The sequence below is a fragment of the Schizophyllum commune genome, assembly GCF_000143185.2.
Source record: "Schizophyllum commune H4-8 unplaced genomic scaffold SCHCOscaffold_5, whole genome shotgun sequence".
NCBI classification, from domain to species: Eukaryota; Fungi; Basidiomycota; class Agaricomycetes; order Agaricales; family Schizophyllaceae; genus Schizophyllum; species Schizophyllum commune.
Genome location: NW_026089542.1, coordinates 2936278 through 2961397, shown reverse-complemented (window position 1 = coordinate 2961397; position 25120 = coordinate 2936278). Strand labels below are relative to the sequence as shown.

The window sequence follows — 25120 nt, the reverse complement described above, 5'->3', positions numbered from 1 at the left end:
GAAACAATCTCGATAAATAGCCGTTGTGCACAACAAGCCCAACCCCCATGCCCAGGTCCACTATACGTAGTTGACAACAAGCCTCTCAACATCGCCTCCGCCATCATGTATATCGCTCTGCAGAGCAACCATGACCTCCGTCTCGGACTTCTCGTCTCTCTTGATGGTGACCTCCTCAATGGCAGGGAAGCAGAGGAAGTCAAGAAGCTCGCTAGACACTGCCTGTGCCGTGTCGCGGATGATCAGCTGCTTCAGATGGGACAGTTCCAGAGCGATGTCTTCGTCCTCTTCGATGCAGTGGCAGCAGGTACAACTAGCGTCGACGTCGCCGTCCTGTTCATCGCTACAGAATTCCCAGTTGGGGCTGGCGAGGCCAGAAGGGCCCGAGAAGTCCAGTCTCTCCAAGTTCGGCATCAACACCAGGAAGTCGAGGAGCACTTCCGCGTCCATGTCCTTGCAGGTGAATGAGGTGATGTTATCGTAGAGCACGTACACGTCGATGAGGGACGTGCCCAGCGAGCCAGCGAGCGTGAGGTTCGTCAGGGCGAGGGCGTGCTCGAAGAAGTCGAAGGCGACTTCATCCGTTTCCTCTTTGATGGGGGCTGTTCCGACGTCCTCGAGCGATAGGTTGCGAAGGATGGGAAGGTCACCGGGGTGGGCGATCAGGGAGAGGGCGGAGTGCGCGCCCTCGTCGCGTAGGTCGCCGATGATGGAGAGGGACTGCAGGCGGTGAGACTGTTCGAGGACCGCGCGAACGTATGGCGGAATGCCACCGCTGACGAGGCTGAGGTCGAGCCTCACATTGAGTGGCTCGCTGCCGGAGAACCCTAGGTATTCGTGCATCATGGAAGCCTTGACGTCGTCGCTGACCATCGAGGTCGCGCAGTCCTTTCCCAAATGAATATTGCTGTAAGTCCATGGCCTCCGCCGTAGTGCCACGACTATAGCGCGCCACAATGCGCAGACGAGAGCGAGACGGCGATGCGCGTACATGCCCCGTTTGAAGAATGCGGAGCTGACAGTCTCGTCGATGAGAGCTGTTACTATGATCTCGTCCAGGAGTTCGAGAGGTAGGCGGCGGATGGGTCCGTGTTGGATAATGGATGTAGGGGCTTGAGCGCTTTGACCGGGCATGATCTGCGGCTGCTGAGCGATGGTGGTCGATGCCAAGGACGCCAGAGAGCCCGACGTCGCAGAGGCGCCAGCCAGTATGTCGGGAATGGAGTGCGTCTGGATAAATGGCATCGTCAGCGCGGATGTACAATGGATCTGGGTTGGCAGGGGATGGGGTGCGCTGGGGACAAGGAGAATGCATAAGCACTCGTCTTATATTACAGCGGCGCACATAGCCTCTCTCGCAGCTGCGCATCCCGACACTGAGGTCGAAATTTCCATACGGGGCAGTACTCAATTGAAACAGGGCGGGCTATAGTCAGGGGATCAACCGACCTGCTTTTGTTCTCTTTCAGCAATGGCCCGCCCATGCGAGCTCCGAGCAAGTCGTGGGAGTCCGCGTCGACGCCGCTGACCTGAGTTTTACACTCAGGGTCTTCATTTCAAAAGAGAGCGTTGAACCGTCGGCCTTGACGAGGGGCAGCCGAGCACGGAGACAAGGGCTCGATTTGAGAGTCCGAGAGATAGGTCCGCAGTTACAATCGTCGCAGTATTGGTGTCGTGAGAAGCCCGTTTCCAAAGGTGAGTTCGCTGAGAGACTTGATTCAAGACAGTTGGGTGATATGCGAGGAGTGGCGGCGCGGCACTTCGGACATAGCGCGGACTTCGTGGGAGCAGGCGAAGAACACCATATTCGCCTGTCGCATAGACGCCGCAATGAAGGCCTCGAGTTTCCGAGCCCACAAAGAAATTGCGAACCCACCGAAGCGACCCGGAGCCTAACTTTGGCTGCGGCCCAAGTTCGCGCGATTCGAAGGCTAGTGCCGGTGGAAAAAGTCACGAACATGTCACGAGTTGAACAACAGTTTTGCCTTTTTGGGGACCGGCTCCGAGCTTCGCTGGAATCACGCCATGGCCTTCACTCCGGTCCATAACCGACGAAGTTAAGCCCCAAGATCTATTTCACCGCCTTGAAAGCGCATCGTTATCTAGAAAGCCCCAGCGCGCGACGCGTCGTGCCATGGCCAGCCACCGTTGCATCTTGCGCGTGGGGCATCTAAAGGGCGGCTCGAGAGCACCAATCAATGCTGCCAGCTAGAGTCGCAATGGCGCACTGATTCGAGTCCCTGTGAAAGAGGGTTGGTCTCGGGGCAGAAAAAAGGAGATAGCCGCGAAAAGTGATACCTACCCACAATGGCAAAAACCTTCTGTCATGGCATGCTGTCTTTCCAAGTGGCAGCACCACCAAGCGACGGTCCTGAGACCGAGTACCCCAGCTCTTGGACCGCGTCTTGCAAAATGGCCGTGATCTCGCTCCTGTTATCGTCTTTCGCCTCTCGCAAGCCTTGTATTCGATCCATCTTCTCGCCAGCCAACGGCGCGCCAAAAGTGACGCTCAGCTTTTGGCCGACGCGCGGGAGGTACTTGTACGGGAATACCCGGCCCTCAGGCATGAGTTTGTTGAAGCCGGTGAGCCACATGGGTATGATGATTGGGGGGGCCTGGACTTCTTGAAGGATGCGTCCGCTGGGGAGATTTAGTGACGAATGACAGGGATATTGGGGCAATGGACGTACACGCCCCAGCGGAATCTGGGTAATCGGGCGATGTCGTCGAGGACGGCGTAGGTATCCGGCTGGTTTACCTTGCCCTCGCCGAAGAGGTGGATCTAGAAGGGTAAGATTACGACGAGACAAGATGCGAGAATTACCCACCCATTCGCCCTGGTCGAGCTTTGCGATGGCCGTGTCTATGGAGGGCTGGTAGATGCCCTTTCCACGGAAGGTCTCGAGGACCTGGCCATTCCGGAAGAACCAGGAGAAGACGCTGCGGGTAATTGAGCGGTCGTCGGTGGAGGTAAGGTTTGCGTACGGATTAGTGAACATTATATCGGACGCGCCGAGGGTCCAGCGCATGAAATGGCTATTAAAGTAGTATGGAGTGGGCAGCACGCCCCATGTGACGGGGTCATCGAGCCTGAGTTGAAGTTCAACATTGTGTTGTGGGTCCGCGCGTTCGCGGTCACGCACGTCGAGATGTGGTTCGAAACTGGACGCTCCGTCAGCGCGGCGGGATATGGGACTTACGTAAGAACGTGCCGGTGACGACGCCGCGCCTGGGCTGCGCCTCGAGGGCGGCCTGGAGGTGGTGGAGGCCCGCGATGTCGAGGGAGCAGAGGCCGGACCTGAGGAAGGCCTTGCAGGTGAGCCCGACGGCGGCGACGGTGAGCATCAAGAGCGGCGAAAATTACAAGTTGAAGTTCGACTTCGGAGCGGAAGCTGTCACGCGTCTTATGTAACGCGTGGAATATCGTCCCACTAGTCCCTCGCGCCCACCTCGCCCTCGCCCCGCTCACCGCGTCGTCCCCCCCGCACCCAGGCAGCCGTGCCGAGCCCGTCAGCGGTGTCCGCCCGCCGACGGCATCGCCAACGATGGTCGCCGCCGCCATGCTCAGCTCCCTCGCTGCCCTCCTTGTCGTCTACCTCTTCATGCCCGCCCTCTGGTTGTCCTTCCTGAACGACGACCCGTTCGACTACCATGACCACGGCCGCACACTCGTCGCGTCCAGTGCGTGTCCTGCAGCCTTCTTACCCCGCCCCCGCTGACCCCGCGCCAGGGAACCCATTCCGAGAGACGGGACCGCCGGCGAATATGGCTAAGGTGCGTCTGGTCCCGTGCGCAGGCAGTGCAGTGGTCTGACCTTTCCCCCAGCTCATCTTGCTGCGGCATAAGGTACCCGACCCCTACCTCCGCCTCCCTGGCCCGCGGCTGACTTGCCTTCCCCCTCCTCCCAGATCCAGACCAGCAACAGGAAGCGGCGAAACTCCTCGCAGGCGCGCCCTTCCCAGCGACCATCCTTCCACGTCGTGCAGTCCCCGCGCCCGAAAAACGCCTGGATACGCCTCGGGAGACCCTTCGGCGGACGCCAGCACCACTGAGTCGAGCCGAGCACGCCGTCGCCCGCGCCAGCATTCGTGCTGCCCGCGTCGACGCCTACTCTGCCCGCGCCAGTGTCCACGCTACCCCGCTGTCGCTTCTCTCACATACCTCTGCTCCCCGCATGCCGCCGCCCGTGGATGCGTATCTTATTCTTACTTCCGACGATACCCCCCATCCTCGAGCACCCATGCTCGGACTGTATATCACACTAGGGATCCAGCAAGACTTTCGTGTTCACCGGAGACTCTAGTCCTCATAGGAGGCTCCTCGTCTCTATCGGAGACTTGGGTCTTCGTCGAGGCTTTCGTCTTCACCGCTATCCCGACTATTATACCTTTCATATCCTGTAACTCTAGGGTGCACTACCGCGCGAGGGCGACATACTTAACCTTTCAACGAGGGCAACATACTTTACCAACCTACTCACTATTGGGACGACACAAGGAGACGGCGGTCCACCATGGGTGGAAGCAGTAGACTCCGCTACGAGAAGCAGTGCACACGACCTTCGAGAACACAAATATCACAATGCTTGACGAGCTCATGACGTTTTCCGCAGACGGTTGGCGTCGGATACGTTTAGCAAGCGTCTCTCCACGCCGTGAGCGTGTAAGCAATGGCTCGATAGTCTGGGAAGCCCAAGATCTTCTTTCTGGACATAGACTGTGATATGATGCTGCGACCATGCTTCCTGAATCCAACGTCGACGTCGACCACGGCTATCCATTCATGCACAACCAACGGAAATAATGGCTTCCACTTGACCATAGTACTTCAAGCTTTGCTGGGCCTTACCGTCTCCCTCGTGTGACATGTTGACGGCGGTTGACACTCAGCCTATGCTAGCGCAAAGAGTTCGTCAAAATTGTCTTTCTCAATGACGTTAGATCTTTCTAATACCGAAGGTCCTCTTGAATGAAATAGCTGTGTGCGAGAAGCACGTCTGCTTTGCATGGAAGGTACATGCGGTGCCGGTCATAGCGCAGCTTCGGCAGGTTCCGGTTTGGCCATTCGGTGGCATACCAGCGCTCGTCTGGTGGCACCCAGCCGTCGACTACAGGCTCATTGCCATCCTTTCCTAGTCTTTCTATTCCCGGCTACCTTTCCCAGCCGACGGGCCTTCATGCAGGGTAAGTAGATTCATTCGGACCATCAAGTGAGCTATGACCATCCCCAGCGCATCGCATTCGAACAAAAAACACGCGGGTCACAAACTTCTTGCAGGTCATGGCCGACAAATAACAAATGGAGACCCTGATGACCTACTTATATCGTGGTGCGCGTTGTTGTCGCCCCCTGCATTACCGTTCTCCCCCCTGCGCAGATTACTCGTTGCCTCCATTGCGCCCCATTACTCGTGTCCTCCCCTGCACCAGCTTATCTGCATCAACCGCAGCCAATTCATGTCTCTCGAGCTCGTCGATGGTCGTGTCGTGGCGAGGGCCACCGAGGAGAATGTCAAGGAGCGTCGCGCAAATATCAAGAGTCCCTTGGAAGCCGCCCCCAAGCCCTTCCCGATCAACGATCTGCCCAACGAACTCCTGCACACAGTCTTCAGCTTCGCCTGCACCCCGAAGCAGTTCAAGCAAAGCAGAGCCTCGTGCAACTTCTTCAGTTATCGCGACAACATACCCCGCGCGCTCAACGACGTCTGCGCGCGGTGGCGCTCTGTCATGCGGCACCCGACGGCGGCGACCTTCTACCAGTTCGTCTACTTCGGCAACCATACTACGTGGTCGCCCTTGAGCACAGAGAACAAGATGCTCTGGGTCAAGACGCACCTCGAGCGCTCGCGCGACAAGCCTCTCGTCGTAGGCCTTAGCGACTACGTGAACGTCCGCAACGAGTTCGTGCCATATATCGATCTCGTGTGCGCCGAGTCGCACCGCTGGAAGGAGGCGACGATCTTCGGTGACCTGCAGCAGCCCTGGGCGGGGGGGAAGAGGGAAATGGGCCTGCTGAGGAACATCTACGACCGGTCATTCTGCGCACGCAACCCCAAGCTCCTCGCCGTCGACCCCCTCTGTCTCGATCAACTCGAAGTGCTCACGACCGACCTCGACGACGCGGGCTTCCTGATCAGCATCCTCGCCACGACGCCCAACTTGCGCGAGCTCTACTGCGCTCACGAGCACGGCGCGCACAGCTTAGAAGACATCCCCGACGATCTGTTCTTCGAGGAAGGCGTGTCTCTTCCCAAGCTCAAGTCGGTCTACTTCGGTGACGCACATTGGGCGTATTATGCCGGGATCTCAGCGACTCTGCGCCCGCCTGTGCTGGAGCAGATTGTTTTCTATGATGCGGATAGCGTGTGTTTCTTCCATGAGGGCGAAAACGTGGAATTCGAGTTGAAGCAGCACGTCAAGAATCCCGACCAGGTTCGCGTTATATCACACTTCCCTCAACGTCTGCTGCACTAGCGCCGAAAGATTATGTCAGAGCGTTCTAGTTACAGTCTCGATACTATACAAATAATTAATACGTCTTGTCCCTTCTTTTCTCTCATTCCTTGGGCTGTGTTCTGCTTGAGGCACGCCCGTCGACGGAGAAGATAAGCAGAAAGCTGCGACTGCTGGCGAGGCTCTTAACATGACTACGTAGAGGTCAAGAACGAAGAAGGGGAAAACCTCGGTCGGACAAAGAGTGTTAGCAACGTTCGAGTTCCCACTATAGTGGGTAATAGCTTTGTTTGTGGGCCTTTGTTCTGCCATCACATACCCGATGGGGTTGGAGCACATGGCGTTCAATGTTCGCCTTGGATGTTTGTCCATCAATTAATCCGTTCTTTTGTTCCACCACCACCATCGAAATCCCCTCGTCACTCACTGGCCTCACGAGCGCGGCTCGCGGCACGTTTCCTATCGCAAAGAAATTGTGTGAGGGTGGCTCGCGATCGGAGACTACGATGACGCCCTTCATGGAGTCGCAGATCGAGCAAGTCGGTTGCGGCATCCAGGACTTGCCACTCGAGCTTCTGCTCACCATATTTGACTTCGCCGTGGAAGTCACCGTTGACGTGCAGCTCTACGACTTCTTTGACGTTGCGCACAACACCTACCGCGCCCTCCGAGATGTGTGCCCGCACTGGCGCACGATCGTCGAATCCTCCCCTGCAGCTACGTGGTACAACAACGTTCTTCTCAGCAAGCAGGCCGTCAAGTCATCTCTACACTGGACGGAGAAGTCAGACTGGGTCAGAGACTACCTCGCCCTATCCGGCGACGCGCCACTCAATGTCTATCTGGCCTTCACTGGTGTCACGCTGTACTTGGAGCACGTCTGCGACGAAGCGCACCGCTGGCACACGGCCACTATCGTAGGCAGCCCTCGCGGTGCGGTCGACTACTTCAACATGCTCCAGACCACGCCGGCGGCGCTTACGGACCTCGTACTGGTGTTCGAACCTGGCTTCTCGGATTCTACATCCATCCTCGAGCTCCTCCGCTACTGTCCCAGCCTCCAAACGTTGCGACTCGAAGCAAAGGAGGTCATCACCTTCAGTACTAGGGACACTTGGCTGTGGATGGTAGAGCCGTCGTGGTACCCGGACGGTGTGACTCTTCCCTGCCTCACGTACCTCTATATCGGAGAATGTAATTGGCTTATGGACACTGGTATCGAGCGCATTCTGCGACTTCCCGCCCTCAAGACCCTCCGCTGCTGTTCGTTCAGCATACCTCGGGAAAGAGCCCAAGCTCGCTGCCTCGTCAATATCGTCGGGGTTCTCGCGGAGCACGTCAAAGACCTCGACGCCCTGGACTTCGAATATGAGTTCGGGGTTAAATTCTTGTAGTAGGTGTCGAAAACAATCATGTCATGTTATGAAGAAGGTCGGAAAGGAATGTTGCTTGTTGAACAGTTACTGCAAGAATATTCTTAGACAGATCGAGCTTTCTGCATCATAACCCTTATTCAAACCATCATAGGATCGGATATATCTATACGTCCCATTTCATATATCATTGAAGCGCCCGCGCGCTGATTCATGTACGTTCCAAAGTCGATTCCTGACGCTTTCAGTTTATACAGTATGTTAATCCGTAAGATACCTTTGTACATCGCAAACATCTACTCGGTCATATTGTGTTTCAGGCAATGGCACCAAAATCTGTCCGTCATTTGGACCCGGGCAACTGCTTCCCTCGTACTACGAGCATGGCTTGTACCTTGTCTGATTGCATGTCCGTCATTTCCTGGTCCGAACTTATTTTCACGCAGCTCACCATTCTGTCTCATGCTCATATATCGTCGCTCAGGTCCCTCGCACGTATATACACGCACCCGGAAACCGGACAGCCAAAGATACATCCTCCGGACTTTAGACGCATGTGGCGCGCTTCCAACATGGTTTCTTCGACTTATCTTCAGTCCACCCTCGCCTTGGCACGTCAGATCGCACACTACGATGCGACAGATGATACTGTCTCCGTGCACCTGAACCACTTCTGGTCGCCCGGATGACCATGACGCGGTGGCATCGACCCGGGAATGAGTGGGGATCGTCGTTGTCCGTCAGTGCTGTTCCTGGTCCTGCCGCCCTCGAGCTATTAGCTGCCACCGCACTAGGCCAATCGGGCAAGGCTCAGAGCATCCACATCCGTCCTTGACGTCCATTCAGCCGCTTCCACGTACTCACCCACCACTGACCCTCGGCCTTTCTCGCGGCCGCGTCCCCAGAAGTCCTTCTAGCCCAGACGATCACGCTCACCTCAGACCTCACCCTTGTTAACTTCTCGTCTCCCCTTCCTCACCCGAGCGATGGACGCGCGATAATCTCGATGCATTATGGTGGCACCGTCGATCCCGTCGCGCCTGTCCTGGTGGCGGCGGGAAGTGCCGAGAAGTATTGACGCACTCTTGTAGACTTCCTTTTCTGGCTAGAAGGGCTGCCATATGCGGATATTCGTGGCCCAGAGAGCGGGCGCGGGCCGGATCTCCCTGAGCGCCTATCACTGCTAGCGCGCGGGAATCAGCTCGTCTGACCTGTGTGCACACGAAGGTCTTCATGCAGGCGATAACGCACGGAAGTTCCTAGGCGCGATACGCGACGGATAATATCGTCCATCTATCGCAGATCCCAGTCCAGGGTCCGGTGTCCACCTACTTACCCATAGGTAACTTGTACAGAGAGCAGAGAAGATGTGGAACAACGACGTAGACGAACAAAGGGGGCGTTAGGTAGAGTGAGGTATAAGGTAGAAGTATATACAAAAGAGAAGATAACTAAGCGAACACACGGACTACGGGACTGTAACTGCGAAACTGAGACCGAGAGCACTGAGAGATGGGATGGGCCGGGACGCGTGTGGGGAGTATAAACAACATGATAGTGTCGAGTAAACAACACAATGTGCGTGTTCGAGGGAACAACATGCGTGTGATGTCGAAACAACATGGCGTATGTATGTGAACGCGATAGACATGGGATAGATGCGCTACCCACGGAGAAGGGAGACGGGTACATCAGAATGGCCATCCAGAACGCGCGAGCTACACAACGAACCTGGAAATGCGTACGCGGACGAGCCCCGCGATAAGTGATGATAAAGCAAGTGGAAGAACGAGAGTGGCGAGACAACGGTCCATTCGGGGCACGGTCAAGTCGGAGAGAAGGCAGAGTGCAGGTGGATGGCTGATGCGCGGATGGGGGAAGGTTGATGGTGAAGGGCTGGAGTGGCTGATGTGCGAAAGGCGGCCTGATGGTTGCGTGCGTGGATGGGGGCGCGTGATGAAGAAGCAAACGAGCGGACGGGCGTGTACGTTGATGACTGGTGGGTGATGGGTGCGGACATGAATGGTCGACGCGTACGCGAATGGCGTGTGGCAGTCGGACCGACGAGATAAGAACTGTGGCGGCGGGAGCGGCGAAAGAATGCAGGTCTCCGCGACCAGAACGATCCTCATCAACAGCAACTACTCCACCCGGAGGAGGACTGCGCCGTCTTCTCACGGGCCTCCTCTGCGTCTGCCTGAGCGGACCATGCGGGAGCGGTTGGCGTTAGACAGACGCTATCTCGCTTCTTCAGGTCGTTTTCGCGCTCGATGCTGTCCTTCTTCTGGATGATCTCGCCTATGAGGCACTCAAAGAGTTGCACTATGCCTATAGACAGTTAGCAAGACTTGTAGCCATAGTAGCGGAGGGGACCTTACCAGTATCGTCCTTCGCTGACACCTCGAACAACTGCATTCCTCGTGCAAGACCCCACTCTGGCTCATCGTCCTCGTCTATCACCGTGCGCCCCTCATCCTCGTTTATGCTATCACTCCCCGAGTCAAGTTCCTTCCATCCGCCCGCCGCCGAGCCAAAATGTGACCCGAATCGCGAAGGCAATTGGCCAGCCTCAAGAGTCTTTGAGCGGTTAAGCCCTGCTGTCGAGTGAAAGCGTGGCCGACTTCTTTGCTGCTGCACAGCGGTAGGTCGCCGTTGCAGTGCGGCGCGCAATGCAGCGGATTGAGAGATCGGGAACTCCTGGCGCTCTGGCGAGGATTCCGAGTCTAGTGGCGCTGGACTTGCTGGTGGTGAGCGGAGTCCGGGGAAAGAGGTGAACCTGGGCCGGATGTAGGATAGCGTAGAAGGTGGGGGTGGTGGTGGAGGCGGCGATGGGGGTCGTGTTGGAGGAAACCAATTGTGTAGCGACAGACGAGCCAAGTCTGGCGTGACTTGGCGACAGTGTCCGAGATCCGCCTTCGCGCCAACGATGTAGATGATCAGGTCTGGCGAGCAGTTCTTGTGTAACTCTGACGAAGTACACATCAGCGACGGCGCTCAAGCGACGAGTGACGAGTGCGGCGCACCTTCTAGCCATCCCCGAATGTCATTGAACGTCGATACGTCGGTTATGTCGTATAGTAGAAGAGCCGCATTCGCGCCTGAAAGGGCATCGATTACAGCTTGTCAAAGAGCGATGAGATATGCGCGAACCTCGATAGTACATGGGTGCCTGCAGTCGGATCGGTCAATAGCGGTCGCTGGGACGCGGTGGCAGACGTACCATGCTACGGAATCGCTCCTGCCCCGCCGTATCCCACAGCTGGAGGCGGACCTTGAGCCCTTGCAGGGTCACCTTCTTCGTCACGAAAAACGCGCCGCTTGTGGACGTCGTGTTCTTGGGGTCGAACTTGTTCTGCGTGTAGCGTCTGAGCAGGCTGGTCTTGCCCACACCTGCGCGGGGAGTCAGCGGGTGCGAGATCGCGCGCGTAGGGGCGCACCTGAGTTGCCCATGATGACGATTTTGCTGTCAATCCCTTGCTCGATGAGGCGCGCCTGAGCGTAGGGATCCCTACGAGCGTACTGCGCCATGGTGATGTCGCGCAGACCAACCGCGGCGTTGTCGGAGGGGTAAAGCGTTGGGTGGGCGGTGCCGCACCACCGGCAGGGAGGAGGAGGAGGGGGAGGAGGAAAGGATGAACGCAGGAGCCAAGACCTGGATCGGAATTGCCCAAAACGGGTCGACCTTGGTTACCGAGCCGCACAATGCAAGTCTTTTCCCACACTTCGTTTCTGCTCAACGGCCAAACGAACGCGGGCGAGAGCTTCACCGACGCCTTCTTAAGAGCGCGCCGACGCCTCTGGCCGCCCAACTCACACGGACAGAGACGCCTGCTCTCTCTCAGCCCACAGGCCGCCCTGACTCCGGCATTGTGGCACATGTCATACTTCAACGCAACACAGCTTCATAACACTCATCCGATCCGGCAGCTTCTGGCGTCCAGCCACTGACATTCACGATGACATCGGAGTGCGCAAATCTTCCAGTCAGACCCGGAACTGACAAGGGCATCCATATGGCATAAGAATTTTGCGATGAGTGCGGTATGCATAAGTACATGTCATAGAATCGCCCGAAGACCGAGAGCAATCGCCTACTCCTGGGCGACGACGGGGAACTCAAACGTGACGTCCTTGCCCGTCAACCGGCGGTAGACAGACGAGAACGAGTCGAGCTTGTACTCCAGCGACGTGGCGTCCTTCGAGTCGAGGAAGCTGCAGAATCAAAGATCTCGAATGAGCCAGAGTGCGATGAGGCGATAAGGATGCAGATCACGCACACTTTCAGGAGCTTCGATCCATCCACGGAGACACGGGTGCGCTTGCCGACGATCTCGGTCGGGAAGACGAGGTCCTCGAGTATGCGGTCGTGGACGTTGGTGAGGGTGCGGCTGCGGGGGCGCTTCTGCTGGACACGCGAAGTGCGCGTCGGCTTGCGGAGCATGCGGCGCTGGGCGACGAAGACGACGTGGCGGTCAGAGAACTTCTTCTCGAGCTCACGGGTCAGCCTGGGGGAGCGCAAAGACGCAAAAGGTCAGTGAAAAGCCGTGATACGCGGCTCGATCACGCACCTCTGCTGGATTTTGTGGAAGGCCTTCAATTGCGGCACCGGGACGAAGACGACAATCGCCTTCTTGCCACCACGGACATCAACCTCGCGCGCAGCGGAAATCTGGAGGGGGCGCAGCTCGGACTTGAGCTCAGGGACGTTGTTCTCGAGGTCGATCAGCGCCTGGGCGACGCTGGTCTCCGTCTCATCCGGGGGAGTGTTGGGCGCGTTAGCCGTGCGGAGGATCTTGTGCTGGACAGACATCTTGTGGTCCTAGGAGTGAGAGGGAAGGCCGTCAGCTGGGATGTTCGTGATCGAGGACCTGGGGTGCAATCTGGGACGCCATCCGGCCGAGCCAGCGTCAATCCAGCGATTTCTGCCGTTCTTTCTGCAATCCGGGCAGCAAAACGCGCACAGAACGACAGAAGAGCCCATAGTCGTCGAGTACAGCAGCAGCAACACTCACCCTGGTCGCCCTTCTTGCTGTCGGTGTCGGTGGATGCGCCTGTCGCTAGATTGCACGACGGTCACGTAGATGTGACTGGGTCACGAATCCGCTGTGTCACATTTGTGACCCTTTCAGCTTGAACTTGGGTTTTGCTCACTAAGGTCTCGTTCTCATCCCGAACTCCGCTACTCGGGGATCATCAAGCAATGCATACCTATCTGCCAACATGCATCTACACCGACAGGCTGACCGCGCTATATGCTGCCATGCTTGAAAGATGTAACCGTGATCGTGTATATCCCGGAGGTTCTCGCGTACACGCTTGGATATGCTCGGTCCACTGACTATGCCGAACCTGAAGCGGCTGCAACTCGAAGAAGCCTGCGCTACAGACCACTCAGGCCTACAACCCATGGACGTCTACTCGTCGAGCAAGAGGCTTGAACTAGATACTGGAACTCTGTCCGTGCTCGACGCCTTCCTGGACCGCCGCACTCTCGAGCATCTCGCATTATCAGCCTCATCCATACCAAGCCAAGATCTGGTCGCTATATTGGAGCGCCCTTCTTCGCTCGCCAACCTATCCATAGAGGAGGAATACTTCACGGATCTCTTTTGGCGGACTGACCCCGCCTCCGATCCTGTCTACGTCTGATGGGAGCATCGTACATTGCGTGACTGCCACGGACGGTGTCGCGCCCTCTCTCCTCCCTCGGCTACAGAGGCTGACGGTGAGAGGCATGCTGCACTTCGACGCGTCGGCGCTCTGGCCATGTCGCGGGTGGATCCGCGTTTGGAATACCTGGCGATCTATGCCACGGAGGACTGGACGCTAGAGGACACGGAGGATGACGCGGTGGCCCAAATAGGAGAGCCATGAACGAGGGAGGTCTCGCGCGGGTTGATACCCCTTTGGCGGGTTTGTATGCACTCGCAGATCTTAGGAGAGCGACATGAGATGATGTTTCGATAACACAAAAAGAAATGTACAGGTACGAGTAGCAAGTATTGTCCTATATCTGAAAGGCTAAGCAGGTGGTAATACCCCTAGCGTTTGGAGTATAGTATCGAATCTATCACTATCTAAAAACTCAAAGTCCATCCATTGAGTCGATGACCGCACATCGAACTGCATAAAGCACTGGTCACCCATAGCAAGCCGTAGCTGCGCCCTGGTATCCTCATCTACATCCTCTGGCTTCGAGTACAATCCGCCAAAGATATCCAGATATTCGAGACCTGATGGCAAGCGTGATTTGACCATATCCACCAGCATAGTGTGGCTGAATCGAAGTACCCCCTTGATTGACAGCTTTTTCAATCGAGGCAGGAGAGACGGTGCAGTCTCATTCATTGCGGTCAAACGGCATAGGAGGTCATCATCGATGGAGGAGTATGTGGATGCAGCACCAGCAGGTATTTGACGGTAGTCCTCGTCGATCGAGAAGGATGTGAGCGAGGGCAGACACTCCAAGATGGATGTCACATGCGCCCTAGGCATGGCAATTGTGTGCAGAGCGAGGGCGTCGAGGCTACACTTCGAGCGATCAAGCCAGTCGGCGAATTCTACCAATGGCCAGCTTTCCATCTCGAGCTTCCGACGCACCGAACCTGGTAAGGCATCGGGGCCGGGGTTGTCCACACCACCCAATTCCAGAGATCTCATATTCGGTGTTATCAACGAGCCGAAGATATGTCCCAGAATTTCGGGGCTGCCAATTACGAAGGTGGTTTCTTCCAAGTGCGGAAGCGTCAGAGTTGCCACGCCCGAGAAGAGAGGATCGTGCCGAAGATGCACGCGTAAGTTGACGAGCAATGATGAGGCAGTCAGGACTTGTGAGATGATAGCCCATGTGGAGAACTCCGTGATTTCTACGTCTCTCAGCCGGGCCCACGGCAGAGGGGCGAGTGGTCCTGTGTAACTGTGTAGACGCGGCGCGCGGACGAAGTAGTCGCTGTCCAGATCACCTCGCGCGTATGTTGTGACCTCCAGCCGTTCGAGAAGGTCGCTGTCGGGCACATGCGGAAGCTGGCACAGAATATGTGCGACTACACCGTGAAGCGCGCATGACTTCCAGCGGGCGATAGCTTGGACGATCATACCTAGCAGTCGTATGGGGGAATGGGCTGCCGACGTCTTGGCGAGGTTCCAGACAGAGAGCACATCGACTCGCGGGAGGGGCAATGCCGCAGAGTTTTCGAGGTAATGTAGGAGAATGGAAATAGACCGTCCACCTATAACTTCGTCGTCTTCTGCCTGGTCGATCTGCTGGAGATCGAGTATGATGGGCGGGGCCCATATCTCGTGGGTGGAGAGTGCAATGAAGCGCCAGTCGCGACAAACCCAGCTGATCACGAGAGCAGGACAAGGGGGATCTTCATACAAGCTGAATGGGATAGGAAGGACCAGCGGTTCGTCTTCACAGACGTGGACAAAGATCGTTCCTAATAATTCCGTAGGGAGGTTGTTGATGGGGAACACGGATTCAGGAGAGTCCCATTGACTGGAACGCTCAGAAGTGTCACTCTCGGAATCGGAGAGCATCGCGCTTCGTTTGGGAGTACAGTACTTCTGCATCGTGGCATAAATGGAAGACTCCAAGGAAACTGAGGCGACACACCTCACCCCTGGCGCGAGCAGCCCAAAGCTTCCGTTACAAGATAGCCTCGCAGGCAAGAGAGCTATCGATCAGAGCAGAGGCTTGAGGCGATGGGCGACGATGATGGTCGAGAGCAAACTTGGTAATTGCCGCAACCGGGAATAAGGCGGTCACGTGTACCTTATTATTCTGCAAACCGCGTGCACTATCTGCCAACATATCTACCTTGAGACCCTGAAGGCGATCCACACATACAGTACTCATAGAATCGGTTTGAAGTCCACACCCTTGGAAATTGAAGCACTGGAATCAAATTCCATAATTCCCTCGTTCCCTATAGCCAGCCGAAGCTGTATTTTGGTGTCCTCGTCCATGTCGTCTGGCTGTGATTCCGCTCCTGCATATATACTGAGATATTCCAAGCGTGGCGTCGCGCGTGACTTCACCATATCCAGCAGCGCGGAATAGCTAAGTCGAAGCTCGCCTTTGATTGACAGCCTCTTGAGTTGAGGGAGGAGAGAGGGTGCGGCGGTGTCGACAGCAGTAAGACGGCGTAGCAAACCGTTGTCAATCGAGGAGTACACAACAGGCTCGTCTGCAACTTCCGCCCACGCGGAATCAGCCTCGAAGTCCTCCCAGATCGTGAAGGATTGCAGCGATGGCAGACGCTCCAAAATATCGACGACGTGGGCTCTGGGCATAGCGATCGTAAACAGGGAAAGAGCATCGATGGTGCACTGCGAGCGGCTGAGCCAGTCGGTGAACTCCGACAGCGGCCAGCTATCCAGCTGGAGCATCCGGCGCGCGTTCCCGGGGCGACTACCGGGGTCTGCCTTACTGACGCCCTTCAACTCGAGATATTTCAGTCTCGGTGTCGTCAGCTTGCTGAACATGAACGCGAAGATATTGGGATTGCCCACGGTGAAGTTCGCTGCCTCCAAGCGCGGGAGTGTGCGGGGCTGCCCTTCCAGCCAGCCTGGGTCGCGACAGAGGCAAAGGCGAAGCTTAACTAGTGCCGGACAGACGGAGAGGACGTGAGTGAACGTGTGCCCCACCACCGTGAACTCCGTGATGTTGAGCTCGCTGAGCTGGGCCCAGGGAAGCTCAGTGAACGGCCCTGTCCAAGCGTACAAGCACGGCGCTCTGTTGAAAATCTCGCTGTCCAAGCGATGCCAGATCGATCCAATGACTTCCACTCGTTCGAGGAGATCCGGTGAAGATCCCATGCCCGACATGGAGCGCGTCAGAGCATTGGGGACCGCACAAGTCTTCCATCGGGGAAGGGCAGAGACCATCAGCTTGAGGACGTCTGCGCTGCGTCCCTTGGAGGCTGTGAGAAGCGAAATGTCCAGGACTTCGACGCGCGGCAGCGGCATCGTCAAGGATCGTGAGAGGTAACATTCCAAGATGGCGGCAGAACGGATTCCTGCTTCTTCTTCCTCGTCCGCCCAGTCAATGTGCCCGATATCCAGTACTACAAGCGGGAGGGCCCGTGTGTTCCACACGGGGTGGTCCTGCCTGACTCGAAGCTGTTTAACCAAATTTACTTGCGAGACTGCGGATATGGGCTCCCTGGGCCTTACTGGCAGAAATGACCGCTTCGTGTCGCCCCTTCAAAACGCAAGGCCTGCAAGTCGCGCTACTCGGCTGATTGAGCGCCGTCCAACGGACATGTATTGCTTTGGCCTTACTGCCCGCTGCGTGCTCTTGCGTTCTGCGAAGCAGCGGAAAGGGGTCAAGGAATGGAACCTCATGCCTTACTGAACTTGAGGTCGCGTCCGCGTGGCGAGATAGCCCTCGACGGCAATCAGACGCCTTACTCACAGGCGTAGAGGGTATAAGCGACGCTGGCTTGGATGGTATGGCGGCGACCAGTCATCGCCAGCACCAGCATGACGCGCGAACAAAGTCAGCATGGCCGTTAACCTTGCATCCTGAGCCTGCATCGCGAGGCTGCGGTCCACGATCACTCCGAGCCTTACTCGTAGGCAGGCGATGTATGAGCGACGCTGTATTGGGCTGTACGGAGGCGTATAGGCGTCGCTAGCAGGCCGGCATGACGGGCGGACACAACTTGTGTGGGCGCCGCTTGTCGCCACGTGCTGGATTGATGGGGGCCGGCCCCAGCTGCTGCTCCTTTATATTGTAGATGGTCGGCGCCCATAGCTCGGGGGTTGAAATTGCAAGCTCGCGCCAGCGGTGGCATACCCAGCTGACGACAAGGGCAGGATACGTGGGAGGAGCAGATAAGGGGTTCGGTGGAATGGGAGGAAGGAGCAATGGGATGTCGTCGCAGGCGTGACGAAAGATTATCCGCAGCAATTCATTGGGAACTTCGTCAAAGCAGGCTGCGAACACAGACGGTGCGTTTTGCTCAGATGCGCCAGACGCGTCACTTGGTGCACCAGAGGCCATCGTATCTTCTACGCTACAGAAGCGTTAAGTTACAGTTACGCAGGTGCCAGGCGAATGAAGGTAACGCACTAAGGGTCAAACCTAAAGAATTTAGTACACACGAGAGTGGGTGCAGAGGAAGGGTGGTTGCGATGATGATGGTGGATATCAACAACACAGACGACTCCGAGCGGGCGTCTACAAATTGATTTCGGCATTCAATACGCAGTCACGTGTGTGACAAGTTCAACAATGACACCCTCACCTACAGATGTAGGGCAAGAGACTAGCGACACAAGTGGTGATAGCAGAACATCAGGTCAAATATCCAAAGCTTACATCTTCGAGCGCCAACTCGTCCATCTTGTGCCTAAGAGGTGCGCGCAGATACTCCCATTCCTGTAGCATTTCCGTGGGGGGTTGTTGATATGGAATGGGGGCTGATCCATCTCCCTCATCTTGGGATTATTCATAAGACAGCAATACACTCGTCGTAGGACTTCACAGAACTCGCTCTCCGCCGGGTTCGCAGACGTCGTATGAAGGGATCGAACTCTAGGGAGGTGATGATGGTGAGGGGATCGACTAGCGAATTGACGCTCGTAAGGATTATGTCACGTACGGGTTGCAAGAGATTGAAAGCAAACAGCCTCCTTTGTGCATCTTCCTGAAGGGCGTTACTATGACTCCTTCAGAAGCCCGAGAACAATGTCTGCAGCGTGCCTCCGCCCTCCTGCCTCGCGACACGCCGTCTGCGCCTCTTTCGCCCGCGCTCTGGGCCTTGAGCCCTCCTCCTTCGACATGACACGCCTCAGCGCAATGCTCAGCTCCGCCGCATCAATATCAGGAGGATTAGTCTTGTTCCCGTACACCCCGAAGCCGCGGTACTCCGCGACCCTCGCATTGTAGTACGTGTCGGACCACTGCGCGAGGATGACCTGTGGCACGCCAGCCATCGCGGCCTCGTAGTACGAGTTCGCGCCACCGTGATGAACATAACAGACGACGTTGGGGTGCTCGAGAATCGCGGCGGGCTCGGCGTCGAACCATGTGACGGCGCGCACGCGGGTGCGGTCGTGTGAGGTCGTAAGCAGCTCGTCGAAGAGGTCCTGCAGCGCGTCTCGTTGTGGCAGCTTCCATAGGATCTGAGTGTCTGAGCCGACGCCGCCGAGCAAGCCCGAGAGCACGCGCCGAGCAACGGGCTCGCTGTACTCGCAGTGCGTGCCGAGGATCACTAGCACGGTCTCCCCGCGGTCAAGCCAGGTAGCCAACTCCGGATCGCTCTCGCCGATGGGAGCGAGGTCGCATAAGATGGGCCCGCAGAGATGCATGTTCGGAGGCTTGTCGAAGGGCAGGTCGATCGTAGGTACGCCAGCGGTGATGTACGTGCGCTCGGGGGCGACGTATGTAAGGCCCATGGAGGGGAGACCGCCGGAGCAGCCGCGGGCGGCACGAGCGTCGTCTAAAGCCTTGGCGTACGGGCTCGTGAGGACGGCGTACATCAAGAACACGATGTGCGCGATGTTGACGAAGGCGCCGTACCAAGGGAGAGGGCAGGGAAGGGCGGTCGCCATTTGTGGGTGTGAGAGAGGCTGATTGGCGTTGCAGACGAGGGAGGGGAGGAGGGGAGAGAAGATGTGGTACTGTCGCTTGAGGAGAGAGCAGGCGTCCATCGCTTGACCGAGGACATTGTCGATGATGATTAGGTGTGGATCGACGCGCTCGATTACGCCAACGATGTCGTTGACAATCGCCTGCTTGTCGTTCAGTTCGAAGGTCGACGGCTATAAAGATTGCACGCACAGTGTATTCGTCTGGTGTCCAGGGCACCATGAGACGGGCGAACTTTGGACATGCTGCGAGCGTAGGCGTATGCTGCAGAGGCATATACTCCGTTATGCGATCCATGGCGACAAAGGGTGGGAGCCCGTCGATGGCATGAAACGTAGGAGAGCTATGTCCACCTCTGGCTGTAACTTTGGCCATCTTCTTGAAGCGGCTGCCCAGTGAAGCGAAGGATGCGAAGTGCAACTCTACATCTGGTATGGCGCGCGAATGGATCTCGAAAGCGGTTGCGGGATGAATGGTACTTTGTCCGGATTGGTGAGGAACAGTATTCGTTGAGGGGACATGACTGCTCTTGCTGGGCGTCTCCAAGCATCGTTCTCGACGCGTATATAAAAGTCGATAAGTTGTCAGCTCGGACGTACTTTATGCGGGCCAAGGTCGACAAGTTGAGTCACCGACAGTCAGTTCATGTCGCCTACGTATGCGTGCCATGTCCAGACGTCCCAAGGTCTAGCTCAGCGGTAACAGAGATCCGGACACTATGTGGGACGACAATCAGATCGAATATTGTGGAGGACAAGCAACTACGGCCCGTGGGAACGCAAGAAGGTTACTTGAGTGCATCTCCTTTTGGGCATCTTTGTTCTTTTGCGCGTCCGTCCCTGCCGCTCGCTGGACAAGTTATCAAACAAACATTATACAGAAGGGCAGCTCTCGGGAATTCTCACATACCTCACCCAGTAATCTCAGTGTTCGCACAATGCAGAATACCAAGTAGCTTGTTCCAAAATACGATGCTGATTGTACAAAAGCGATGCGAGTGCAAAAGAAAAGAAAATGACAACGTGCAGAGGGAACGCCCATAGAGACCTTCCCCAACTCTCAAAATCCTCCTTATACCCCCAAGCAACCCTCATCTACGACTCGAACCTGGAAGACCGGCTTAAACCTGCACCCTGCAAGATGCTCGGCGCCGCCTTCAGTGAGCGCTTCCTCGGCTCTACCTGCTGGCGAGCGTCCGTCGCGGTCTGCCCAGGGCGCAGCGAGCCGCCGCCATTCTTGACCTTGTTGCCGACAATTGTCGCTCTGGTGGTAGCACGACCCGTCCCGCCTTGCTTACGCTTCTCCCGCATCGCCCACTGTTCGGACCTGGGGTCGGTCGGCCCGAAGGATGCCTGGCGCGACTGCAGAGAAGCGTCAGCATGTGTACATCCACAGCAGTAGAGAACATACCTGGAAGTCGACCTCGTCGTCCGCGACGGGTGCACGCGTGGGAACGGCCTTGACGATTCGGACGCGCATCGTGTGATCGTCATCGTCCTCCTGGTCGACGAGAGCGTCGATGTCGATGGGCTCGCCCTCCTCATCCGCCTGAAGACATTGTCAGACTCCTTTCACTTGATGCGCTATTCTCGCAGTACACTCACCTCGGCATTACGTTGCACAAGCTCGCGAAGTTGAGCTTGCACGGACACCTTGGATGGGCGACGCTCTTCCTCTTCGTCCTCATCCTCGTCCTCGTCACCCTCCTCGTCCGCATCGGCCATCTCCGCGTCTTCTGCAGGCAAGCGCAAGCCGGCGCTGTCCTTAGCGAGGTAGGCAAAATCGTTCGCATCGTCGTCGTCAAGGGTCGCAGTGTACGCCGCCGCAAACGGCCGCGTCTCCTCGCGCGCGCCTACCAAAAGTCAACCAAGACTCTTCCTCACAAAGCATCATCCACTCACTCAACGCCTTCAGATCCGTCCTCTTATCAAACGCCTCCTGCATCATCTTCCTCCTCGCCGCTGCATTCCTCTCCTCCCTCTCCTCATCCGCCAGCTCATCATCCTCATCATCCAGCCCCTGATTCCGCTTCCTCTTTCGCATCTTCCCCTCCACCACGTCCTGGATCTTCTTCCCCAGCTCCTCGTCCTCCTTCGCCTTCTGCTCCTGGTGCAGCGCCTCAACCTCCGCCTGCGCGAGCTGCTCCTCCGTCATGTGCGCGTCGTCGACGATCTCCTTCAGGTCCTGATCTAGGTCCTCGCCGTCCGCCTCGTCCCCGCTGCCACGTCCGCCAAAGTCGGCTTCGTCGTCGGACTCGGCGGCCTGGTCCTCGACGTACTCGCTCTTTTCGAGGCGCTTCTTGGGTATCTTGGGTTTGGAGGCGTTGGCCTTGAGCACGGAGAAGGCGTTGCGCGGCGGCACTGGCGGAGGCCCCATCGACCCCTCCCGACGGCGTAGGCGACGCATAGGTCCAGGGGAGTCCTGGCTAGATGAGGGTCCCGCTTGCTCGCTCGGCTCCTGGGTAGCATCGAAGAAAGCCGCCTCCAGGGCGCCATCGTCCCAGTGTTGCGACCTCTGTCTACCAGACAACACAGGGCTCAGCGGCTCCGTGGTGACCGTGGACTGCGTCTTCATCGCCGACTGAGGAGAGAAGGCGCGCTGCACCAACGGGCTTGGGAGGTCTGGCCTCGTCTGGGTCAGGAAGCTGCGAGGTCATTCAGCTAACGATGCGAGCGACACAGGCTCCAGACATACCCATGATCGTTGATATACATTTCCTCCTCAGACCTTGGACGCTGCTGCAAGGCCGCTTCGACCAGGGCATTCTGTTCCTTCTCGAAGATCTCGTCCGCTGCCTTTAGCTTGCCAGGCGACACTGCAAAGGCCGGCCGCAGGCTCAGATCCTGCGTGAGGCCCAGCGACTGGCCCTTTCGGAGCTTCTCAAACCCAGCCTGAGACTGAGATTCCTGCGACTAATTAGTCTCGCCGTCGAACGCAAGCGCAACAAGCACATACCTTCTCAGACCCAAAGGTCAAGCCTCCACCCAAAGCTAGCGGTTCTCCAAAGGTCAGCGGGGGAGGAGCCTTCTGCGTCCCGCCCTTCTGCGTCTCCGAGTCGAAGAGCTCCGAGAAGCTGCCCTCGAGCGCCATAGGCTTGAAGCCTCCACCGAGCGCTTGCGAGAAGTCGTCCGACTCCGCTGGCGCCTTCCCCAACTTGCGCTTCGAAGGACCAGGCGCATCCTCATCGTCATCATCATGACCGATGCTCAGCTGCAAGCGCTCCGTGAACGACGTCGAGCGTGTCATGCCCAACGGCGACGCGAACGGATCGTCCTCGACCATCTCGATGCTCGTTAGCGGTTTGCGCTTGACCTGCGAAGGTCCATTGCCCCGCGAAGGGCCCGCGACGGGCGAAGCGTTCTCGTCCTGGAAGACGTTCTCGTCGTTCTCATCCTGGAACCCCCCGGGCGACATCGAGAGCGTCGAGTGCAGGTCGCGCGCGAGGTTCGTCATGGTGTGCCGGAGCGGCGGACGAGGGGGCGCCGTGTTCTCTTGGTCGGAGTCGAAGTTGGGCGGTGGTGGTGGCATCTCGTTCTCCTTGTCGAGCTCGTCGCTGGGAGGCTCCTCAAAGGTCGACACTGACCGCCGTTGATGGTTCAGGAAAGGGTTGTGGTTCTCGTCCTGCGATATCATCAGCTTTGACTCGTCAGGGTCTCGGGATGTGGAACTCACAGCGGGAGAATCCTCCTCATCAGACTCGACTCGGGCGAGCGGACGCCGACGCGAGCGCAGAGGCGCAAGCGCCTCGTCCTCGTCCTCGTTCACCATAGTCACATCCGCGTCAGCTTCATCCTCCGACGGCGTGATCTCGCGAGCATCGGTCGGCTTCTGCTGGTCCTCCGGCACGTACTCGCCATCATTCTCGTCCTCCTCCTCGTCGACGTCCATCTCGTTGCCGGCACTCTGCTTCTCAGCAGCAAGACGTCCACGCTCCAGCAGCTCCTCTAAGGACACCTCATTATTCTCCACCGGCTGTGACGTCCCGAGCTTGCCACCTGCCCTCAGGAAGGCCTCCTCCTTAGCTCGGGCTTCAGCTTCAGCTTGAGCGCGCGCCCTCTCCAGCAGGTCACGGTCGAGGTCTTCCTTCCTCTTGGGTTGCTGGCCGTGCGCAAGCGGAGCCTTAGCCGGCCGCACTCCGAGCGTGTTCAGCGCCTGCTGGTTGCGCGACGGTCCCTTGCCTGCGCCTGAGTGGAAGCCTTGCGTGGTCTTCCCGACGACGACGAGGTCATCGTCTTCTTCGTCTGACGGCGGAGGCTTCACCCTCTCCTTCTCCTTCTTGATAGCCTGCAGCTTGAGCTCGTGCAACTTCGCCTTGCGCTTGCCCTCGTCGGCTCGGCGCGAAAGTTCCGCAAGAGTCGGCAACTCTTCGTCCGAGTCAAACTCATCCTTCTTCAGGGCATCCATCAGCGGCAGGGGCTGAACCAGAGGACGCTCCGAGCGAGCGCGTTGCGTCTGAGGTCGCGAGGGCCTAGGCAGAGAGGGCTCGTGGTGCACGACCGGCGATGAGAACTCGTCGATGGGGTCCGAGCTGGGTAAAGGCGGCAGTGCCGAGGCAACGTCGTGCGGCTTTACGTCCTTCTGCGGCTCTTTTGACGATAGTGCGCCGCCGCCGAGGAGGGTGAACAAGTTCGCCTTGGTGTATTTGTTTGGACGCTCAGGCTCGGTCGCACGCAGGGAAGTGTTGCGTTCTTGTGCAATGCGCCAGCCTTCCTTCTCCGTCTCCTGAAGCTGCTTCTTCGTAGGTGCCTATACGATGTTGAATTTCGCTCTACTATGTCAACTGATGATAGCATACCTTCACTTTAGGCTTCCCTTTCCCGCCTTGAGCAGCTGTTGTACGCCGAGTGGCAGGCTTCGTCTTCGCGTCATCCTTCGCAGGCGGCACTGACGGCTTCCCGGCGGAAGAGGGTTTTCTCCGAGGCGAGATGGTCACAGTAGCCGGCAGCTCGTCATCTGAGTCGGAGGGCGTTCCTCTGAAAGCGGAAAGCGGCTTAGCAGGCTTCCTGGGCGCCTGCTCTTCGTCGTCGTCCGAATCCGCCACGATCGCACGACGAGGTTTGGATTTATGGCGGGGGATGGGAGAGTCGCCGAGGCTAGATTGTGATGATTCTATAGTTTGGTTGACTGGCGATCGCTCAATAAGCGTCTTGGCTGAGGATGGGAGGTCGGACGCGTCGAGGGACACGTCGGGCGTGTCGTGAGCTGCAAGCGCATCGTGTGGCTGCTTCCTCCCAAGCGCTTTCCCGGGAAGCTCGTCGACCCCTTCATCGTCTTCATCGTCACTGAAGGCTTTCAGCTGCTTCTGCCAATCCCAGGCGAATTTCGTGGGAACAGCATTGTTGTCCACTTCGTCGTCTTCGTCGTCGTCAGACGCGATGTCGCTATGGCTGGGCCTGGCGCGTAGAATAGTAGATAGTGGTGCGCGCTCGCGCAAGGGTTCCGGGGATGCCGCCTTGGCGGCCGTGCTAGCCAGCGCACGCGCGTTGTCCGCTGCAGCAGGTCGCGCACGGCCATAGGTCCGCACAGCGCGCTTGATCACCGGGCTGTCGTCGTTCGCGGGCGACGGCGAGCGTCTCTCGGTATCGCGGGCAGGAGAGAGCGCCATGTCGTAGAGAAGGACGCGCGAGGCGAGACACAGGTATGACAGGGATCACCGGCAGACGATGCGCTTGCCTGTGACGGCGATCGCGGACGCG

General features: G+C 57.6%; 15 protein-coding genes across 15 annotated transcripts; 4 read left to right on the top strand and 11 right to left on the bottom strand.

The window, feature by feature from the left end:
- Nucleotides 1-60: 60 nt before the first annotated feature.
- SCHCODRAFT_02667314 (uncharacterized protein) lies at nucleotides 61-1245 on the bottom strand (the record flags this gene model as incomplete). Its single annotated transcript, XM_050346578.1, has 2 exons — nucleotides 61-207; nucleotides 613-1245. 2 exons carry the CDS (start codon nucleotides 1243-1245, stop codon nucleotides 61-63), a joined length of 780 nt encoding a protein of 259 aa, XP_050200745.1.
- SCHCODRAFT_02272949 (uncharacterized protein) lies at nucleotides 1010-2155 on the bottom strand. Its single transcript, XM_050342241.1, has 2 exons — nucleotides 1450-2155; nucleotides 1010-1230 (listed from the first exon to the last, which is right to left on the bottom strand). Exon 1 carries the CDS (start codon nucleotides 1958-1960, stop codon nucleotides 1466-1468), a length of 495 nt encoding a protein of 164 aa, XP_050200744.1. The 5' UTR covers nucleotides 1961-2155; the 3' UTR covers nucleotides 1010-1230; nucleotides 1450-1465.
- SCHCODRAFT_02624242 (acyltransferase-domain-containing protein) lies at nucleotides 2054-3460 on the bottom strand. The gene is made up of 7 exons (XM_050345229.1): nucleotides 3213-3460; nucleotides 3144-3162; nucleotides 2986-3090; nucleotides 2829-2940; nucleotides 2691-2782; nucleotides 2303-2640; nucleotides 2054-2240 (listed from the first exon to the last, which is right to left on the bottom strand). The coding sequence occupies exons 1-6, from the start codon at nucleotides 3343-3345 to the stop codon at nucleotides 2325-2327; spliced, it is 777 nt and encodes a 258-aa protein (XP_050200743.1). The 5' UTR covers nucleotides 3346-3460; the 3' UTR covers nucleotides 2054-2240; nucleotides 2303-2324.
- Nucleotides 3461-3545: 85 nt separating this feature from the next.
- Nucleotides 3546-4303, top strand: SCHCODRAFT_02498864 (uncharacterized protein; the record flags this gene model as incomplete). Its single annotated transcript, XM_003038214.2, has 4 exons — nucleotides 3546-3681; nucleotides 3731-3774; nucleotides 3826-3846; nucleotides 3920-4303. The coding sequence occupies 4 exons, from the start codon at nucleotides 3546-3548 to the stop codon at nucleotides 4301-4303; spliced, it is 585 nt and encodes a 194-aa protein (XP_003038260.1).
- A 1153-nt stretch (nucleotides 4304-5456) lies between these two features.
- SCHCODRAFT_02748130 (uncharacterized protein) lies at nucleotides 5457-6473 on the top strand (the record flags this gene model as incomplete). The annotated part of the gene is made up of 1 exon (XM_003038213.1): nucleotides 5457-6473. One exon carries the CDS (start codon nucleotides 5457-5459, stop codon nucleotides 6471-6473), a length of 1017 nt encoding a protein of 338 aa, XP_003038259.1.
- Nucleotides 6474-6958: 485 nt separating this feature from the next.
- On the top strand, nucleotides 6959-7846 carry SCHCODRAFT_02667310 (uncharacterized protein; the record flags this gene model as incomplete). Its single annotated transcript, XM_003038212.1, has 1 exon — nucleotides 6959-7846. One exon carries the CDS (start codon nucleotides 6959-6961, stop codon nucleotides 7844-7846), a length of 888 nt encoding a protein of 295 aa, XP_003038258.1.
- A 1710-nt stretch (nucleotides 7847-9556) lies between these two features.
- Nucleotides 9557-11551, bottom strand: SCHCODRAFT_02624237 (ras-domain-containing protein). The gene is made up of 6 exons (XM_050345228.1): nucleotides 11263-11551; nucleotides 11046-11215; nucleotides 10976-10994; nucleotides 10849-10923; nucleotides 10204-10791; nucleotides 9557-10153 (listed from the first exon to the last, which is right to left on the bottom strand). Exons 1-6 carry the CDS (start codon nucleotides 11351-11353, stop codon nucleotides 9957-9959), a joined length of 1140 nt encoding a protein of 379 aa, XP_050200742.1. The 5' UTR covers nucleotides 11354-11551; the 3' UTR covers nucleotides 9557-9956.
- A 271-nt stretch (nucleotides 11552-11822) lies between these two features.
- SCHCODRAFT_02624233 (40S ribosomal protein S7) lies at nucleotides 11823-12879 on the bottom strand. The gene is made up of 4 exons (XM_003036853.2): nucleotides 12838-12879; nucleotides 12394-12644; nucleotides 12103-12330; nucleotides 11823-12037 (listed from the first exon to the last, which is right to left on the bottom strand). Exons 2-4 carry the CDS (start codon nucleotides 12633-12635, stop codon nucleotides 11917-11919), a joined length of 591 nt encoding a protein of 196 aa, XP_003036899.1. The 5' UTR covers nucleotides 12636-12644; nucleotides 12838-12879; the 3' UTR covers nucleotides 11823-11916.
- Nucleotides 12880-13231: 352 nt separating this feature from the next.
- Nucleotides 13232-13474, top strand: SCHCODRAFT_02667308 (uncharacterized protein; the record flags this gene model as incomplete). Its single annotated transcript, XM_003038211.2, has 1 exon — nucleotides 13232-13474. One exon carries the CDS (start codon nucleotides 13232-13234, stop codon nucleotides 13472-13474), a length of 243 nt encoding a protein of 80 aa, XP_003038257.1.
- A 302-nt stretch (nucleotides 13475-13776) lies between these two features.
- On the bottom strand, nucleotides 13777-15545 carry SCHCODRAFT_02624227 (uncharacterized protein). Its single transcript, XM_003036852.3, has 2 exons — nucleotides 15441-15545; nucleotides 13777-15391 (listed from the first exon to the last, which is right to left on the bottom strand). The coding sequence occupies exon 2, from the start codon at nucleotides 15362-15364 to the stop codon at nucleotides 13847-13849; it is 1518 nt and encodes a 505-aa protein (XP_003036898.2). The 5' UTR covers nucleotides 15365-15391; nucleotides 15441-15545; the 3' UTR covers nucleotides 13777-13846.
- A 134-nt stretch (nucleotides 15546-15679) lies between these two features.
- On the bottom strand, nucleotides 15680-16795 carry SCHCODRAFT_02688254 (uncharacterized protein; the record flags this gene model as incomplete). Its single annotated transcript, XM_003036851.2, has 1 exon — nucleotides 15680-16795. The coding sequence occupies one exon, from the start codon at nucleotides 16793-16795 to the stop codon at nucleotides 15680-15682; it is 1116 nt and encodes a 371-aa protein (XP_003036897.1).
- Nucleotides 16796-17462: 667 nt separating this feature from the next.
- Nucleotides 17463-18221, bottom strand: SCHCODRAFT_02500552 (uncharacterized protein; the record flags this gene model as incomplete). The annotated part of the gene is made up of 4 exons (XM_003036850.2): nucleotides 17463-17847; nucleotides 17904-18011; nucleotides 18083-18099; nucleotides 18153-18221. The coding sequence occupies 4 exons, from the start codon at nucleotides 18219-18221 to the stop codon at nucleotides 17463-17465; spliced, it is 579 nt and encodes a 192-aa protein (XP_003036896.1).
- A 10-nt stretch (nucleotides 18222-18231) lies between these two features.
- Nucleotides 18232-20141, bottom strand: SCHCODRAFT_02624222 (UDP-Glycosyltransferase/glycogen phosphorylase). The gene is made up of 3 exons (XM_050345227.1): nucleotides 19617-20141; nucleotides 19420-19567; nucleotides 18232-19368 (listed from the first exon to the last, which is right to left on the bottom strand). Exons 1-3 carry the CDS (start codon nucleotides 19797-19799, stop codon nucleotides 18494-18496), a joined length of 1206 nt encoding a protein of 401 aa, XP_050200741.1. The 5' UTR covers nucleotides 19800-20141; the 3' UTR covers nucleotides 18232-18493.
- A 225-nt stretch (nucleotides 20142-20366) lies between these two features.
- On the bottom strand, nucleotides 20367-21387 carry SCHCODRAFT_01115418 (uncharacterized protein). Its single transcript, XM_003036848.2, has 4 exons — nucleotides 21326-21387; nucleotides 21029-21276; nucleotides 20835-20972; nucleotides 20367-20785 (listed from the first exon to the last, which is right to left on the bottom strand). Exons 1-4 carry the CDS (start codon nucleotides 21369-21371, stop codon nucleotides 20519-20521), a joined length of 699 nt encoding a protein of 232 aa, XP_003036894.1. The 5' UTR covers nucleotides 21372-21387; the 3' UTR covers nucleotides 20367-20518.
- A 2642-nt stretch (nucleotides 21388-24029) lies between these two features.
- On the bottom strand, nucleotides 24030-25038 carry SCHCODRAFT_01185382 (uncharacterized protein). The gene is made up of 3 exons (XM_003036847.2): nucleotides 24314-25038; nucleotides 24220-24276; nucleotides 24030-24170 (listed from the first exon to the last, which is right to left on the bottom strand). The coding sequence occupies exons 1-2, from the start codon at nucleotides 25027-25029 to the stop codon at nucleotides 24222-24224; spliced, it is 771 nt and encodes a 256-aa protein (XP_003036893.2). The 5' UTR covers nucleotides 25030-25038; the 3' UTR covers nucleotides 24030-24170; nucleotides 24220-24221.
- Nucleotides 25039-25120: the final 82 nt, after the last annotated feature.